The sequence below is a fragment of the Meles meles genome, chromosome 3 (genome assembly GCF_922984935.1).
Source record: "Meles meles chromosome 3, mMelMel3.1 paternal haplotype, whole genome shotgun sequence".
NCBI classification, from domain to species: domain Eukaryota; kingdom Metazoa; phylum Chordata; class Mammalia; order Carnivora; family Mustelidae; genus Meles; species Meles meles.
In genome coordinates this window covers 110,904,488-110,923,177 of record NC_060068.1, presented here as the reverse complement: position 1 = coordinate 110,923,177, position 18,690 = coordinate 110,904,488, and the positions used below count along the sequence as shown (strand labels likewise).

General features: G+C 36.8%; 1 protein-coding gene across 1 annotated transcript in view; it reads right to left on the bottom strand.

Annotated features, from left to right (window-relative positions):
- CDKL3 (cyclin dependent kinase like 3) overlaps positions 1–18,690 on the bottom strand; it is a 108,140-nt gene that overhangs the window by 34,968 nt on the left and 54,482 nt on the right. The window contains exons 11-12 of the mRNA XM_046000046.1: positions 17,985–18,147; positions 16,880–16,977 (exon numbers count right to left, since the gene is read on the bottom strand). Coding sequence (XP_045856002.1) covers positions 16,880–16,977; positions 17,985–18,147 — 261 coding nt within the window. The remainder of the gene's footprint in view (positions 1–16,879; positions 16,978–17,984; positions 18,148–18,690) is intronic.

The following is an 18,690-nucleotide window of genomic DNA, read 5'->3' as shown; positions in this document are numbered from 1 at the left end:
CCCACGGTTACAGAACCACTGCCACATCTTCAATGTGAAGCAGCTGAATGCTACACTGTGTGTATTTACATTCTTGTGGATCAGGTATTCTGAAAGCCCCAGGCTACTGAGAATCATTAGGTAGGAAGTATAGCCAAACCCAGATTAGAGTTTCTCTGTGAAAATGAAACCCTACTCCTTCAAGAATAGAAAAATTCTGACATACTTGACTTGGTGAAGTAGCCAGTTGGTCTCGTCAGAAAATAACAATGTCTGGAGCTTAACATTAGTCTCTATTACTACAGTTTTCAGCATATAGGTCTCCCACCTCCTTTCACTGGAGCCTACTGAAAAATGTGCCCCTTGCATCCTCCCATGGAGCATCATTCTCTGCGTGGTCTTCTGATCTTACATAATTTGTTCTAGTATGCCCACTTCACTTAGCGTCTTTATTCCATCTATAAGGCAAATCCAGTATTTCTATTTCCCTGACTGTTGGCCATAGCTTTTTTCAGGCTTCTAAGGCCTGATTTTGCTACATTTGCTAACATTCTTGCTAGGATGTTAAATCCCATGTTCTGAGATTGTACTGCCAAGTTAATGTATTCTTCCTTGTCTAGACTTATATTCTACTCCCCTTGATCAAATATCCTAAAAATCTAATCCCAGGGGTATTTCCCCGGTTCCTACTGGTAGCTAGCTAATTCTTACAGTTCTTTTGTTAAAGTCAATCACACTCTTTGCAGTTGGAGTTCTGAGGATGCATTTTCATGGGTGCCACACATTCACAGATTAGTATTCAGACAAAGATTGGAAGGGAACCAATGCAGATTTCTAAGTTCCTTCTCTACATAGCTTTTTCTTCACTAGTGTGCTGCCTTGCAGATTGTAGCCACGCTGGCCTTCCTGAGCTTATATCCATCCCTACCTCACCAACTCAGCAAAACTGACAGGCTCTCCTTGGATCACTACCTCCCTGTGTTGTGATCCAGAAATTGTAGAAAGCCTTTGTGATCATAGCAACATAGTTGCTTCGTATTTTTTACTATTATCTTAGTAACTGCAGACAATAAAGCAAACCTTTTGACTTTAATACTTTAAACTTTAATATAAATTACTACCTTCACTACTTCTTTGATAATGCTAACTGTAAGGAAGGCTAGGAAAAGTAGTTTTTATTCCAGGCTTTCGTGGTTCAGTTAAAAATCATGAGCTTTGGGGTGCCTGGGTGGCTCAGTAGGTTGAGCCTCTGCCTTAGGCTTGGGTCACAGTCTCAGGGTCCTGGGATCGGGTCCTGTGTCGGGCTCTCTGCTCAGCGGGGAGCCTGCTTCCCCCCTTCTCTCTCTCTGCCTGCCTCTCTGGCTGCTTGTGATCTCTCTCTCTGTGTGTCAAATAAATAAGTAAAACCTTTTAAAAAAATAATATGTTATATTACAAAAGAAAAAGCAAAGGACATGTATTGGGAGATGATGGTTAATCTGCCTTAGTATTCTGGGGTTACAGCTATTTTACTTTGGTCCTTGGAAGATATTACTCCAACATCTTCTCATTTCCATTATGCTGTTGAGAACTCAGTTACCATTCTACCTGTCATTCATTTACAGTGCTCTGTCTTTTTCTCTGACTGCTTTCAACTTTTTTCACTAATTGGTGTTGTGTGCTTTCTGGACAGTGTGTCCAAGAGTAGGTTTCATTTTCATTATTCTTAGGATTCAGTGGGATTCGTGAATCTGAGAATTTTTTTTATCAATTCTGGAAAAGTATCAGCTACCATTTCTTTAAATATTGCCTTCTCTCATTGTATGTCTTCCTTTCAGAATTCTAACAGTTGCATATTAGACTTTCACACATTTCATCCATGTCTCTTAACTTTCACTTTATCTTTCCACTTCTTATTTCCCTAGGCTATAATCTGAGTAATTTCTTTAGATCTATTTCTCAGTTCACTAATTCTCTCTTCAGTTCTGTCTAACTTACTATTGGACTATCCACCAGGATTCTAATTTTAATGATTATATTTTTATTTCTAGATGTTTCACCTTGTTCTTTTTCTAAACCTGCCTGGTTATTTGTGATAGTCTCTTGATTTTCAATCCTACATTTAATAGTCTCTTTATCTCTTTATATATATTAAATAAACTTTTGTCAGTTAAGTATCTGACAAGTTTAATTTATAAAGTTTTTGCAGATTCTGTTTACTGTTTCTGTGAACTCCCATTCATGTTAACTTATTTCTTTGTGTTTTTTTAAATTTTTAATAGTGAACTTACATTCACAGGAAATTTATCTGTGAAAATTCTTTAAGATCCTAGTTTAAAATCCTCCAGAGAGGATTTGTGTTTGGTTCTGCCAGCCACCTGGTTTGATCACCATACATTAGTATTTTAGGCTACATTCTAATCTCGGGTTTCTGGGGTAACACATGTAGTGTGAATTCTGACACCAAAACTGTATGAAGGATGGTTATGGATTCTCAAGGAAAAGCTGTTTTGTTTGTTTGTGTTTGTTTGTTCACCATTGAGAACCAAGGACAAGACAGACAAACTACTCTACAATTTGTCTTTAAGGAACAGATTTTGTCTAATTCACCCTTTAGTAAGTGTATCCCTTTTTAAGGACTCAGCTTTATGTGCAGTTTCCAATACAACTCCCACCTTGCCTAGGCCCAGAATTTATCTCATTTCACCTGAGTGACCTGCTAAAACATTCTCTAAACCACCAATACCTTTTGGCCTTTAATGAGAGGTATTATAACTGGGATTTTTTAGGATATCCAGCATACACGTTGCCAGGTACTTGGTAAGCATACTGCCAGAAATGAAAAAGTAGCTTTGCTTTTGATCTAAGAAGTCTGAAACTTCAGACAATATTCAACTACACCTTCCTAAAGGCAAACAGAGTTGTGAGTGCTCTGAAGTTTTAAGGAGGAACTGCAGCATGACACCACTAACTCCCCTCCCAATATTTCTCCTTACAAGCTTGCTCAGAGACAACCATGCCTCAGATTCTTACTGATCATTTTTAACATCATTCATTGATTCTTCAGCAAGTCTCCAAACTACCAAGGTTGTTTTGAATTTACATGTTAAGGTATTTAATTATATAAAGGTACTTGGTGTGGAGTGATAAAATTACAAAGATATAATTTAAGGGGTAACTAGCATCACAAAGCAGGATGTGAAACATAATATTTGTTTAGACATATTATGTATAGTATAAGCAATTAAAAAATGGGAGTCTAGAGGAAAAATAGAATCCCAATCATATGAGAGGCTCGTTATGTTAAGAATGAAAAGTTAATACAATGTAGGAGGACCAAATGAGTTAGAAAGAATGAATCAAGTAGATCTGATGCCCTAGTGGCTATCAGATACATGGGAAATGAACAACAACAACAACAAAAAAATCAAGCTGATGCCAAGTTTCAACCGGGTAGACCATGCTACCATTTTTAGAAACAAGTAAACCCAGGAGGGAAAGGAAAGCTAGTTTGGGGGAAATTAATCCAATTTAGATAGAGTCAAGATAGAAAAGCAGCACATTTTCCTGAAGGAAACAGGGAAGAGTGGAAGGCCTAAGAAATGAACTTCAGGGAATGGTGACAGAGAAGAAGGTAGGAAGATAAATTATTAGTAGAGCAGAAAAGTGTTTGCAGGTGAGAAGAAAACAATGATGTGACAAAAAAAGATGAGAGTGTTTCAAGAAGGAAAAGATGATTCACAGTATCAAACGTGACAGAAAATCAGGGAAAATAAGGACTTAAGGAAAGCCACTGAATTTGATGATTAGGAAATAATTGGTGCCCATCAAAAGCAAGGTTTTATTATGTGGTAAAACAGAAGCTAGACTCAATATGTACTGGATCATTTTAAGAAAATAAAATGTCCAAAATTCTAGTCTCAGGGTACTGGGGTGGCTCAGTCGGCTGTGTCTGCCTTCTGCTCAGCTCATGATTCCCAGGTTCTGGGTTAGAGCCCCGCATCGGCTCCATGCTCAGTGGGTAGTCGGCTTCTCTGCGCCGCCCCCCCCCCCCGCCCCTACCTGCCTCTCTGCTCATTCTCCCTTTCTCTCTCTCTCTCTCTCTCAAATAAATAAATACAATCTTTAAAAAAAAGAAGACCCTAGCAATTTTTTAATAACAATTTTTTATTCTTTTTCTCCAAAAAGGGATCTGAAATGTTAAAGCTTCAGGCTCCATCACACCTCGCTCTCCCTCTACTAGCCACTAATGCATCCTCTCAACACCCTAACATAGCCATGTTTGTAACATCACCTTACCTGCTCCACTAAGTTACAAAGACTTTGAGAAAGTCCAATGTAGCCTCAAAAGATGAAAGTTGGGATCTGCTGATCTACACTGGGTTTTCCTAGGATGGAACAGAACTGCAATACAAGTATCTCCCATTTAACATAGCACAACTCTAGAAAGTGATAATGAATCTGCAGAGATTTTTTTTTTTTTCCTAACTACAAAAGGAACTATATCCTAGAGCTCTAAATGCCAACGCTTTCTGCCTTTTGGCTAAGATCAAGTGTAAAGCTCTAAATGCCATGCTTACTCTTATATTTAATGAAACATTTTATACTTGAAGAGCAGATAATTGATGTATTTTTCTCTATGACCAGCTTATCTAAACAAATGGGAGACCAAGGCACAAATACCCTCAGAATGTTCACAGGCAGTGTGCGACAAGAATAGAGAGCATCTCTACACCAAATGTATTTTCAAAGGGAATGAAGACAGAATAAATTCAGAAAACTTGGACAACAGAACTAAAATTACAGAGCATAACTCTGCATCCTTGAAGGAAACTCCAAAGGCCCTGTGAACAGCTAAATTATTTTTTAATTTTTTTTTTTTGAGAGAGAGAGTGCACACATGTGGGAGGGTGGAGGGACAGAAGGAGTGGGAGAGCATCTTAAGCAGGCTCAATGCCCATCATGAAGCCTGACACAGGGCTCCATCCCAGGACCCTGAGATCATGAACTGAGCCAAAGGCAGATGCTTAATCAACTGAGCCACCCAGGTGCCCCAATATGCTTTAAAGATTTTAATAATACTGTTCAATGTAATAATTAGTAGTCACAAAGCGATTAGTCAGAGAAGCCCAAGAGATGCTGCCCGAAATGTATATAAATAATCTGCTGCTTGGTTTGAAATGTCCATAGATTTTGGAATCATTCATGTGAAACAGTCTAATTCCTAGCATGCATTTCTATTGCATCCCTCTTCTAGGGGGGCAAAAAATCACATTGATTTAGAGCAAAAAACATTGCTTTATTAGTACCCCATCTTCACACACTGAAATTCAGTTGAACAGAGGACAGAATGCCTTGTCCTCTGTTAAACCAGGACTGAGACTAGTTCCAGATATTGAAAATGCTGGACCCTGAGCTCCCTCTGGAGGAGGTTAGGACTATCTGATTTCAAAGAGAACTTGAGAATTGTTTTTACTCTTGGGCTAGGGGCATATAGACTACATAACAAGCACTGGACACCTACAATCTATACAATGCTACCCATTAAATGAAAGCTACTTGTGAAGAGAAAGAACCTTAACCTAAAATCAGTATGAAAGTCAATCTAAGGCAAAATTCATTTTATTACTGCTTTGAGGTATACATTTCACAGGATCATTTATTCTTTCAATGCCATGTGTATCCATACACATAAGTAAAGAAATCAAGAACTCATGGAACAGAAATCTAGTGTTTTTTTAATTGCTGTATTTCCCATGTCTAGAAAGGTGCTGGAATATTTTAGTGGAGGGAGACCGTTAATAAACAAATTAAGTAAGGTTATGTAACTTGTCAGGTAGAGAAATGCTACATGAAAAAGTTTAAAAAGATAATAGGAATAGTAAAAGTTGTAATTTTAAGTAGAAATGGCTTTATATATGAGTAAAAACCAGTAAGGAGGTTGTCCTGTACAATGGGCAAGAAATGTGCATAGGAGCAGAGGAGTAAAAAGTACTCAAATTCTGGAAATTCTTTCAAGGTATCGCTGTGTAGGGTATAAGAGAAAAAGAGAAGTCAAGGATTACTTCAAGATATTTCCCCTGAGCCAGTGGAAGAATGGAGTTACCCTTAACTAAGATATGGGAAATATGGAGGAGCTAGGAGGGAGTGAGGAAGAGATCAGGACCTTAATTCTGGACATGTGAAGTTGGAGATACCTGTTATGTCTTAGTGGAACAGTTGAATGGGCAACTGGAAATGTGAGTATAGAGTTTAGGGGTCAAATCCAGGCTGGAGAGAGAGAACTGAGAATACTCAGTATGTAAACAGTATTTAAGACCATGAATCTGGATGAGTTCACTGAGGAATATAGCCAGAAAAGAGAAGGTCTAAAAACTGAGTCCAAATGCTTTTTTGATTATTTAAACTACAAAGCCATTATATCTCTTGCTTTTCCTTTGTTTACAGGGCCCACTAAGCTATTATTAGGAGAAACTAACCAGATAAAATGAATTCTTTTTTTTTTTTTAATAAAATGAATTCTTGATGATTATTGTCCACCATCCCTCCAGATGACTATAAATCAACCGTCTGGTGATTTTTCTTAGGTCTTCAGATTTCAAAATTAAAGAAAATAAATCTGTTCTCTTTCTTTTTCCCAATAACATTTTTTTTTCCCAAGATTTATTTATTTATTTGAGAGACATTGAATGAGTAGAGGTGAGGGGGGGCAGGCAGAGGGAGAAGAGAGAGAATTTTCAAGCAGATTCCCAGCTAAGCTGGAGACCAACATGAGGCTCAATCTCATGACCCATGAGGTCATGACTTGAACCAAAACCAAGAGTCAGACACAACCAACTGAGCCATCCAGGTGAGCTTGCCAATGACATTTTAAAGAAGGGTGCTACATTTGTATGCCTTCTGGGAGGTCTCTGTAATAATCACTCATAGCTAATCTATAGCAACTATTTCTCAGCAATCCTAGGATGAATGACAATATATTAGATAAGACTGAATACACCACAGCTTTAACTAGTTTTGTTCTCTTCTCTTTTAGTTTGGCTTTCATCTCACCCATTGTAAGTACATACTTCTCATTATCTGACTTCAGGATTACTTTTTTTAGAAAAGAAGAGAAATCATTATAATTCTCTGCTTTCACAGACCCATCAGTTATCATCTTTTCCTAACATTGCATGGGGAGAATGTAGGGAGTTAGGAGAATAGCAGGATAGTAGAATATTTTATTTGTTTCTATATTTTTGCTTTTTATTAAAATAAAAAGAATGCTTTCTTGTTGCTTTGTATCATCTTGTGATTTATGGTTCATATATCACCTAAAATTTCTTTTTCTTTTTTTTTTTTAATATTTTATTTATTTAACAGAGAGAAACCACAACTAGGCAGAGAGGCAGGCAGAGAGAGAGGAGGAAGCAGGCTCCCTGCGGAGCAGAGAGCCCGATGCGGGGCTCGATCCCAGGACCCTGAGATCATGACCTGAGCCGAAGGCAGAGGCTTTAACCCACTGAGCCACCCAGGCGCCCCTCACCTAAAATTTCTTGACCATTTCCCTATGCAATTCTGCTGGAAGTTTCACTTACATAGGCCAATTTCCATTTAGGGTCCTTCAATTTATACTTTGGGCAGCGGTGCAATTCTGTATTAAGCTAAATTATCCTCTTCTTGGCATCCCTATGTATTTGCTTCATATTTTCCTATTTACAGAACTATGCACTTAAAAAGTGTGACTTTCTTAACCATGAGTTTGATGAAGATGTCAACTCTGCATCAGCAGTCTACCACATTTGGGGCCTTAGTGAGCACTGAAACTACTTTATAAACTACCGTTACTCAGGCTTTGGAGATCCAACTCCTCTGGGAGAGCCAATAAAAGGCCATAGGAATGGAAAAGAAATAACTTAAACACAGAAATCAAGACTATATCATCTTTCAAAGATTCTCCAAGCTTTGGGGTGCCTGGATGGCTCAGTCAGTTAAGCATCTGCCTTTGGCTCAAGTCCTGATCCTAGGGTCCTAGGATCAAGACCTGCAACAAGCTCCTTGCTCAGTGGGGAGCCTGTTTCTCCCTCTTCCTCTGCCTGCCACTTTGCTCACTTGTGCTCCTTCTCTGTCTGTCAAATAAATAAGTAAAATCTTAAAAACAAAACAACAACAACAAAAAAAAAACTTAAAGACAAAGAAGATTCTCCAAGCTCCATCTTAATGTCACCATGTTCTAGCCACCATGAAACATTTTCAGTTTTGATGTAAGCAACTCATTATTTCAACAATTTGGTTTTTTTTTAAATGCTTTATAACAAATATTTATAAGACAGAGTCATATTTAGGATGTCTGGGTGGTTCAGTCATTTAAGTATCTACCCTCAGCTCAGGTCATGATCTCAGAGTCCTGGGATCAAGCAGGAAGCTTGACACAGGATTCAATCCCAGAACCCTGAGATCATGACCTGAACCAAAGGCAGATGCTTAACCAACTGAGCCATCCAGGCACCCCTCCACTACCAAAACTCTTAAACTGAACCTCTAGTTCTAGTCATGATGGAGTAGCAGGTATTGGTCTTACCTTAGGCAATAATAAAACTGGACAAAACATGTAAAACAACTGTTTCATCAGAAATATAAAGGCCCTAAATATATATGCACCCAATAATAGAACTTCAAAATGTATAAAGCAACTACTAATAGAATGGAAAGGAGAAACAGACAAGTCTACAGATATAAAGATTTCAGTATTCCCCCATCAGCAACTGATAAGACAGGTAGACTAAAAATCAGTAAAGATATGAGAACTAAATACACTATCAAGCAACTTTACCTAATTGTCATTTATAGAACGCTATACCCAACTTCAGCAAAATACATGTATTTTCAAGAATAATTCTTTTCAGGGCGCCTGGGTGGCTTAGTGGGTTGAAGCCTCTACCTTCGGCTCAGGTCATGATCCCAAGGCCATGGGATCGAGCCCCACATCAGGCTCTCTGCTCAGCAAGGAGACTGCTTCCTCCTCTCTCTGTGCTTGCCTCTCTGCCTACTTGTGATCTCTGTCTGTCAAATAAATAAATGAAATCTTCTTTTAAAAAAAAGAATAATTCTTTTCAAGGGGTGCCTGGGTAGTTGAGTCAGTTGAGCATCCGACTCTTGGTTTCAGCTCGGGTCATGATCTCATGGTTATGGGATAAAGCTCCACGTGGCACTCTGCACAGAGTCTGCTTGAGATTCTTTCTCTGTCTCCCTCCGCCCCTCCCCTCCACTTTCTCTCTCTCTCTAAAATGAATAAGTAAAACTTTAAAAATGAGTAAGTAAAACTTTAAAAAGAAGAAAAATTCTTTTCAAGTCTACACATTCTTTTCAAGATCATTCAACATTCACTAAGATAGACCATATTCTGGGACATAAAATAAGTCTCAATGGATTTAAAAGGGCTGAAATAATATATTCTCTGACCACAATGTAATTAAATTAAATTAAAATGGAATTAAATTTAAAAACGAAAACACTAAGATATTTGAAACAGACCTAAATAGTTGATAATTGGACAACTCACACATTTTCAAAAAAGATTTTATTTAGTCATTTGACAGAGAAAGACCATGAGCAGGGGGAGGGGCAGAGGGACAAGTAGATACCCTACTGAGCATGGAGGCAAATGTGGGGCGCCATCCCAGAACCCTGAGATCATGACCTGAGCTGAAGTCAGATGCTTAACCAACTGACTGATCCACCATGCTACCCCTCGAACAACACATTTCTAAAGAAATCTTAAGGGAAATTAGGAAATATTTTTAACTGATTGAAATAATACCATTTAAATTTGCAGCCTGCAGTTAAAAGAGACATTTAAAGCTTTGACTGATCATGTAAGAAAAGATTTTCATTGATCTCAGCTCCACCTTCAGGAACTAGAAAAGAAAAGTAAGTGAAAAAACTGCTTCCTCTACTCATAACACTTCTGACACTAGCTGGAATTAGCCCACAGGTTAAGGGTTCAGTCCAAGACTGTCCCCCATTCCAGACTCTAGTCACAAGTGTGCGCCTCTTCTATTTCTCACCAACTAGCTATAAATCAGGAGTTCCCACAACCTCCTTCTTGGGTCTAATAATTTGCTAGAATGGCTCACAGAACTCAGGAAAGTGCTTTACTTGGTATTATCAGTTTTTGTATAGAAATCAGAAACAGCCAAATGAAAGAGATGCATAGGCCAAAATATGTGGAAAGAAGGGCAGATTTTCCATGCTTTCTCTGGGTGGGTCATTCTCCCAAGACCTCAATGTATTGACCAACTGGAAAGCTCTCCTAACCCCTTTGTTTAGGGCTTTCATGGAGGTTCCATTATATAGACACGATCAATTAAATCATTGGCTATTGGTGATGAGCTCAATCTCTAGCCTTTCTCCTCCTCCTGGCGGTCAGACCTGAAAATTTTAATCCTTTTGTCACAGGGATAGTTTCTCTGGGAACCAGTCCCCTTACACTGAGTCACATCTCATTAGCATATAACTCAGGTGTGGTTGAAAGGAGTTTCATTATCATAAACTTAGGTATTGGGGTGCCTTGGCTGGCTCAGTGGGTAGAGCAAGTGACTCTTGATCTCGGGGTTATAAGTTTGAGCCCCATATTGGGTGTAGAGATTACTTAAAAATAAATAAGTAAATAAATGAAAATCAGGGATGGTTGTAAGGAATTGAATATGAATAACAAAAGATGCTCTTCTCATCCCCATTAGTTAGAAAATTATGAGTGTCTTTAGGAAATCTGTGCCAGGAACAGGTGATGAAGACCAAATACACATATTTCTTAAATCACAACATCACAAAGAACAAATTAAACCCAAAATAAACGGAGGAAAAAAAACAAAGATAAATCAATAAATCATAAATCAATAAAATTGGCAAAAAACAATAGAAATAATCAATGAAATCAAAAGCTGGTTCTTTGAAAAAATGACTAAAACTGATAAACCTGTAGCTAGAGTTACCAAAAAAAAAAGAAAACACAAATCACCAATACAAGAAATGATAAAGGGGACATCACCATAGATCTTGCCAACTTTAAAATAACAAGAGAAAAATGATAATCAATGTTATGCCAATAAAATCAGCAACTTTGATGAAATGAATAAATTCTCTGAAAGAGGCAAATCACCAAAATTGATACAAAGAGAAATAAGAGATGTGGATATTTCTATATTTATTAAATATATTTAAGGAAATTGAATTTGTATATTAAAATACTTCCACAAAGAAAATTCCAGGCTTCACTGGCCTCTGTGGTGAGTTCTAACATTTAAGGAGAATATAAAATCAATCCTACACAAATTCTTTCAGAAAAGAGAGAAAGAGGGAACACTTCCCAACTCAGTTATAAAGCAACATTAAGACTGATACCAAAACTAAAGAAGGACAATATAAGGAAAAAAAGGGACTAAATCCTTCATTAACATAAGTGCCAAAACCCTTAATAAAATATTAACCAATCAAATCCAAAACAACATAAAAAGGATCAAGTGGAATTTAATCCTGGAAATGTAGAATTGATTTAACATTCAAATATCAGTTAATATAATTCACAGTAACAGAATAAAGAAGAAAAACATATGAACATCTCAGTTGACATGGGAGAAGAATTTAACAAAGTTTAATGCCTGTTCATGGTAAGGACACTGAGCAAAGAGAAACAGAAAGAGCCTTCCTTAATGTAATAAAATTAATGTAATAAAAATCATCTACAGAAAATCTACAACTAATATCATACTTAATGGGAAAAGCTGAATGTTTTTCCTCTGGTATAGGGAAAAAAAGTATGAATGTCCACTCTCGCCACTTCTGTTCAATATTATCACATGTCTTAGTCAGTACAAAAAGATGAGAAAAAGTAATAAAAAGCATAAACATTGGAAAGGAAGAAGTAAAACTATTTTTATCTGCAGATGTTATGATTACTTATGTGGAAAATCGTAAGGAATAGACCAAAAAATAAAAGAAGGAAGAAAGGAAGGAACAAATAAAGGAACGAGGGAAGGAAACCTACTAGAACCAATAAACGAATTTTGCAAAGTCTCAGAATACAAGATCAATATAGAAAAACAAATTGTACTTCTGTATATTAGCAAAACTAACTAGAAGATGATATTTAAAAAATACCATTAATAATGCAACAAAAAACAAAACATATGGAAATAAATTTAGTGAATAATGTATAAGACTTCTATAAAATATTACAGACAGAAATTAAAGATATAAATAAAGGAGAGTTTATACCATGCTCATGTATTGCGAGACTTAATATTATTAAGATGCCAATTTTCAGGGCACCTAGGTGGCTCAGTGGGTTGAGCCTCTGTCTTCAGCTCAGGTCATGATCTCGGGGTCCTGGGATCGAGCCCCGCATCGGACTCTCTGCTCAGCGGGGAGCCTGCTTCCCCCTCTCTCTCTGCCTGCCTCTCTGCCTACTTGTTATGTCTCTATCAAATAAATAAATAAAATCTTAAAAATAAAATACCAATTGTCCTCAAATTGATGTATAGATTTAACACAATCCCAATTAAAATCCAAGTAAGCATTTTTGTAGAAATTGAATCCAATGATGCTGATGTAAGATCAACAAATATACAAATGGAACAGATAAGAGGCAGACTTGTAACTGTTGAACCTACTAGAGAGAACAAATTTTAATTTCCCTGGAGATCAGTTGCTAAAAGTAACAGGAATTCCATTAGAATGGTATCTTATGTATAACAATCTCAGGTATGAATTCCAATCAACCTTAAAATGAGATGAAAAGAGACTACAATAGTATAATAAAGAAATGTTTTCCTTTGTTTTTCATGTCTATTTAGTAACTACAAATCAGGTACAGCCGTGGTAAAACACCAGATAATCCTTTTTCATTGTTGTTGTTGTTGTTTGAAGAATAGTAAAATCAAGAATTTTCTTAGTGTGCATCTATGGGTTGTATATAATTTGGTTTACGGAATAGAAAAAGTCTGTACCACATAAAAGGCACTATCGATGGAACTAGGAAACTGGAAGAGTGCTGGGAGTTGTTTACAAGAATAAAAGAATTCTTGGGGGCGCCTGGGTGGCTCAGTGGGTAAGCCGCTGCCTTCGGCTCAGGTCATGATCTCAGGGTCCTGGGATCGAGTCCCGCATCGGGCTCTCTGCTCAGCAGCGAGCCTGCTTCCCTCTCTCTCTGCCTGCCTCTCTGTCTACTTGTGATCTCTCTCTGTCAAATAAATAAATAAAATTTTAAAAAAAGAATAAAAGAATTTTCAACTCAGTGGAATTTAAATAAAAACAAAAGAAAAAGAAATAAACAATTTAACTAACATTTGAATAATTTTCAGCTATTTTATAAATGCTACAAACGCCTTTACAGCTAAGAATGTATTTTTAACCATGGAAGGGAAAGAACAGCCTTTAAAACAATGGGTCAGATATTTCATTAAGAGCTCACTTCAGGAAGCCTGAGCATTTGTAGGAAATAAAACACACTAAAGGTTATGTGACTAGCAGAGGGCAGAGATCAACATAAGTACAGGGTGTGTCATATGATAGTATGTGTTAACTTACTCACTAATCATGGCAAATAAAGAAGCAGGGCAGAGAGGGAAGATGACTTCATAATTCTAAACCAACAGAAATCTTAGAAGAAAGAAATAAGAAAAGAGTGAATGGTTTGCTGACAAAACAAAGTTGGAGGATGCTAATGTAAGACGTGTGTTTGTCTTAGTAGCCCATGTTACATTTCTATTGTATATAAGATAAGAGAAGACTTGCCAATTTGTATTTTTCAGATTTAAAAGAAAAGACGCTACCAGGAAAAAAAATCTGTTCCTCTTCAAATTCTTCCCCTTAAAATGGCCATCTCTACCCTAAAATCAGAAACCAAGCCAATAAGAACTAAAATATATGCTGCCAAAACCTTGACTGTATTAAGTTATATGTTAACAATATATTCTGTGTAAACTACTAATTGATAAATGTGCTGGTCAAGCCAAAAGATTTGCTTCAATGTTTTCCTCTACTTCTGCCCTTTTTTTTTTTCTTCTGCCCTTTTAAATGAACTTCATTATATGTTTAAATGCTGTTCTAGAATGTTCAATGTGGAACCAAATCCATATTTCATACTTATCAAGTATAATTGTTCAGAAATGTTTGGTGCTCCCAGACACTGGGACTCACTTCATTACACAATTTGAAACTTTTCCTTCTATAATTATGAAGTTCTGAACCAAAGCTACGAATGACCATTAATCATACATAACTAAGATAATAGATCAAATAAAATCATTTGATTTAATGTAAGTTGCAGTTTTATTAGGATGTACCAGTCAGGCAATTTGTTTAAATTAGTGTTCAAATTAAGAAAACATGAATAATTTAAAGATTAATGTAAAAACAAATTTAGGTGAATATACATATAACTACACAGGATTTATGATATATCTGTAGAATTCTCTAGTCAGTATTTTTTTGTGTATGTAATATTAATAAAAAGGATTTTTTAAAACCATACAACAATTCTGGGATTCCCTGAATTTTCAGCAGCTGCATTTTCTACTCTACATCTGGCAGGTTCTTCTTCCTTTCAGTTTGTACATTTCCTGTATTCTAAAAAGTAAATAAAACAGTACCTTAATTGAGGAAATGGTGAGTCTTTGGCTAAGGAAATACAGCCACAGATAAGCACTTGTACTTTGCAACTGGGGTTTGTTTTATAAGGGAGACTACTTAGCAAAGTATTACTCATGATCATCATGACAGAATAGAAGGTGGCTTTGTATGTACTCTCTCCTCTCTTGTCTAACTCATCAGCAGTAATTTAGGTTTTCTCTTAGATCATATTACCTATTCAGTGTATGTATATACTAATTCAGTATACATTTAAGATGTCTGAAAGAATTGAAGGTATAACTAGGAAACACTTGGATCTGAGTAGGTAATTCAAAAACAAGTCAATGACACAGCCAAGAATATAACAAAAAGGTTGCTATTTCCTATCTTGCAATTCTAAAAACATGTCGTAAACATGTGTACTCTCTTCTGCTTTAAAGTAACAAACTACTGGGGCACCTGGGTGGCTCAGTGGGTTAAGCCTCTGCCTTTGGCTCAGGTCATGATCCCAGGGTCCTGGGAACGAGCCCTGCATTCGGCTCTCTGCTCAGCCAGGAGCCTGCTTCCCCCTTTTCTCTCTGCCTGCCTCTCTGCCTACTTAAGATCTCTGTCTGTCAAATAAATAAATAAAATCTTTAAAGTAACAAACTAGCAACTCATAATTTAGGACAGTTTCTTAATTCTGACATTAATGTATTGAAAGTGTTTGGACTAGCCTTACACGCAATTTCACTGGCTTCTCAGAACTGCATATGAAGAGATAACACAAACTACAACCATCGTTGATGACTACTCCAATAACTCTAATTAGGAACTGTTTCAAGGTCACTCTTAGAAAGGTCACTTTTAAGCAGTTCTACACCACATGAACAAGAAGAGATTTCCGCTTCCAATTTATGTATGAAAGAACTGTCTGAAGAGTTCCCTTCTTCCTGCGTTGGAATATAAAGTTAGTTCCAGAGGCTCTCATAGGACAGTAGGATAAACACAGGCAGCACACTACTGGGAGCCGAACACACAAACTCGGGAGTCTCATTTTAGTCATTCAAAAAGTGGGCAAAGGGTGTGCTGCTCAACATCCTAGGACACCAGTAAGTCACCCAAATTTAAGAATTTAAAGCCACCTTATCATTTCCTATAGTGAACTAAAAGATGACCATTAATGACTTTCTTGTTCTGTCTAGAAAATATCTCTTTCCTGCAAAGAGGGCTGTGGAGTTCTTAACAAGTTCTAAGCCAAAAATAAGGCATAAGCATCAATATGAAGATGTATCTAACAGTTATCTGGTAACTCTTTAATCCAAATGACTTAGAGACTGAATAGACATAGGGAAAATATCTTTTAATATGGTTTGGAAGTTTCACTATTTTTCTAATTTCTCCAAATTTCCTTAATAACTATGCACTAACTTTATCATGAATAAAAAATGTAATCAATTTTATTTATAAAATAAGAAACTGATATAATGAAATTGATGACCTTATAAATGTGTGGAACATAAGGCCATCTACATGATTTAATTAAGTGGGTACTGAGCACAATTCCCCTCCCTTAAAGAGTGTCTTTAGAGAGTATGTATTTAGAGAGTATGCATTTGAGGATCTTCAAGATTTCTGAATAAAATTCAAGACTCTGGTGGGTAGGGATTGGGACTTTTTTTTTTTTTTCAGATTTATTTATTTATTTGAGAGAGATAGAGACATGAGAGGAGAGAGGTCAGAGGGAGAAGCAGACTCCCTGCTGAGCAGAGAGCCTGATGCGGGGCTTAATCCCAGGACCCTGAGATCAGGGCCCAAGCCGAAGGCAGAGGCTTAACACACTGAGCCACCCAGGTGCCCCAGGATTGGGACATTTTAACACAGTTATCTGATAGCTGGCTGAGAACAAATCTTATATAGGACAATAGGTGGACAGCAAAGATAAACTGAAAACAGGAAGGCAGGAGCTAATGATAAATACATACGTTCCTGTGGCTAGTATAACTATATGTTCACACCATTACTTGTTTCCTCTGGCATGATTTACCTGCCCAATATTATGTAATACACATAAGATACATAATACTTTCCCTGGGTACCATATATTCTAATCACTCAACATTCAAATGAGGGCTGGTATTAATTACCCCCCAAAATAACTTTTATTTAACATGTTATTTTAAGAGAATACAGACCTGTTTCTCATGTTCAAAGAGTACATAATTTTGAATTTTTATATAACTTTCCAATTGTAATAACTAAATTTACATACCAAGTCAAGGGTTCCAAATGACACTCCATACTAAAACTATAAACAGAAAAGTTTTACCTCATGTTTTTCTTGATTTTCATCCACATTAAGTAAAGTTGGTATTTTAGATGAATCTGTTTTCTTTGATTCCCTCTTCAGCACTTTTATCTGTTTAACTTTTGCAGAAATATATACAATGACAACTTGTTATTCCTACCTTTAAATTTTACTTTCCTTTCTAAGAGTTTCAAATAGAAATTTTGATATCTACTAAAGTCAATTTCTCAGTTTATTATAAAGGAACTGAATAAATCATCAGTTGTAATGGTAAAATATGCCAATCATAAATGATCTGTTTTATAACTTTACGAATAGCCTACCAGGTATAAAAAGAAGACATTTATTTTTTAAAAATTCTGCCTATAACACTTAAGTGGATCAGATAATTCCTTTTGAACTTTATGAGTGCTATTTTCTTGCTATTATAGTTACTTTTCACAAGGTGTCACTGTTCTTCAAAGAAACAAAACATTTACTGTGCAAAAAAAAGAAAGTTTCATTTTAAGAGCTCAGTACATGTTATAAATCCTAATTTAATAAATCTTTGAATGCCTGAAGCACATATATTCCTACCATTATCTGGGCAAAATTCATGGGGAAACAAAGGAAATTGATTTACTCTACGTCGTAGACCAAACCAAAACCACTTTCCTCGGGCGCCTGGGTGGCTCAGTGGGTTAAGCCGCTGCCTTTAGCTCAGGTCATGATCTCAGGGTCCTGGGATCGAGTCCTGCATCGGGCTCTCTGCTCAGCAGGGGGCCTGCTTCCCTCTCTCTCTCTCTGCCTGCCTCTCTGCCTACTTGTGATCTTTCTCTGTCAACTAAATAAATAAAATCTTTAAAAAAAAAAAAAAAACCACTTTCCTCAAATACTGTCCTGAAGTTTCATCGAGCCAAGGAAAAATATGCTTTTTAAAGTTTTCTCAATTCTTCTTAAAAAATTCTCTCCTTCAAGTCTTACGCCTTATTTGATTATAAGAGAAAAATTTCTCCTCAACTGATATTTTTCACAGCAATTTACTTTTATCTAAATCACATCATAAATGTAAGTTATCTTACAAAAAAAGGTCTTCTTATAAAAGATACCATCTGAAAATTTTTAAAGCTGGGCGACAAATATGTACCTTCCATTCCTTTCACCTCCTTGGGCTGTACCATGAAAGGTAGTTCTGGAAAATGGAATTCCTTCCTGTCAGATCTGGAAAAATTCAGCTTTCTTTTGTTTCCGTTTGCCATTTGGTCATTTGGACCTGTTCGCTCATTAAATACACTCTTCTCCATTTGGTTCTAAACAAGCAAATAAACAAGAGTTAATTTGAAAAAAAATATGTATAACTGTTTTTTGTGTTTTTTATTTTATTTTATTTATTTATTTGACAGAGATCACAAGTAGGCAGAGAGGAAGGCAGAGAGAGGAGGAGGCAGGCTCCCCGCTGAGCAGAGAGCCCGATGTAGGGCTTGATCCTAGGACCCTGGGATCATGACCTGAGCTGAAGGGAGAGACTTTAACCCACTGAGCCATCCAGGTGCCCAGTATAACTGTTTTTAGAATGATAAGCCTAAAATTGCCATCCATTTGGAAGGTAATAAGTAAGATAGGCAAAAAATGTCTATATTTGCAAAGTTATTTTAATAATTAATAAGTAGAGGGGCGCCTGGGTGGCTCAGTGGGTTAAAGCCTCAGCCTTCAGCTCAGGTCATGATCCCAGGGTCCTGGGATCGAGGGTCGCATCGGACTTCCTGCTCGGCAGGGAGCCTGCTTCCTCCTCTCTCTCTCTGTGTGCCTCTCTGCCTACTTGTGATCTCTGCCTGTCAAATAAAAAATAAGTA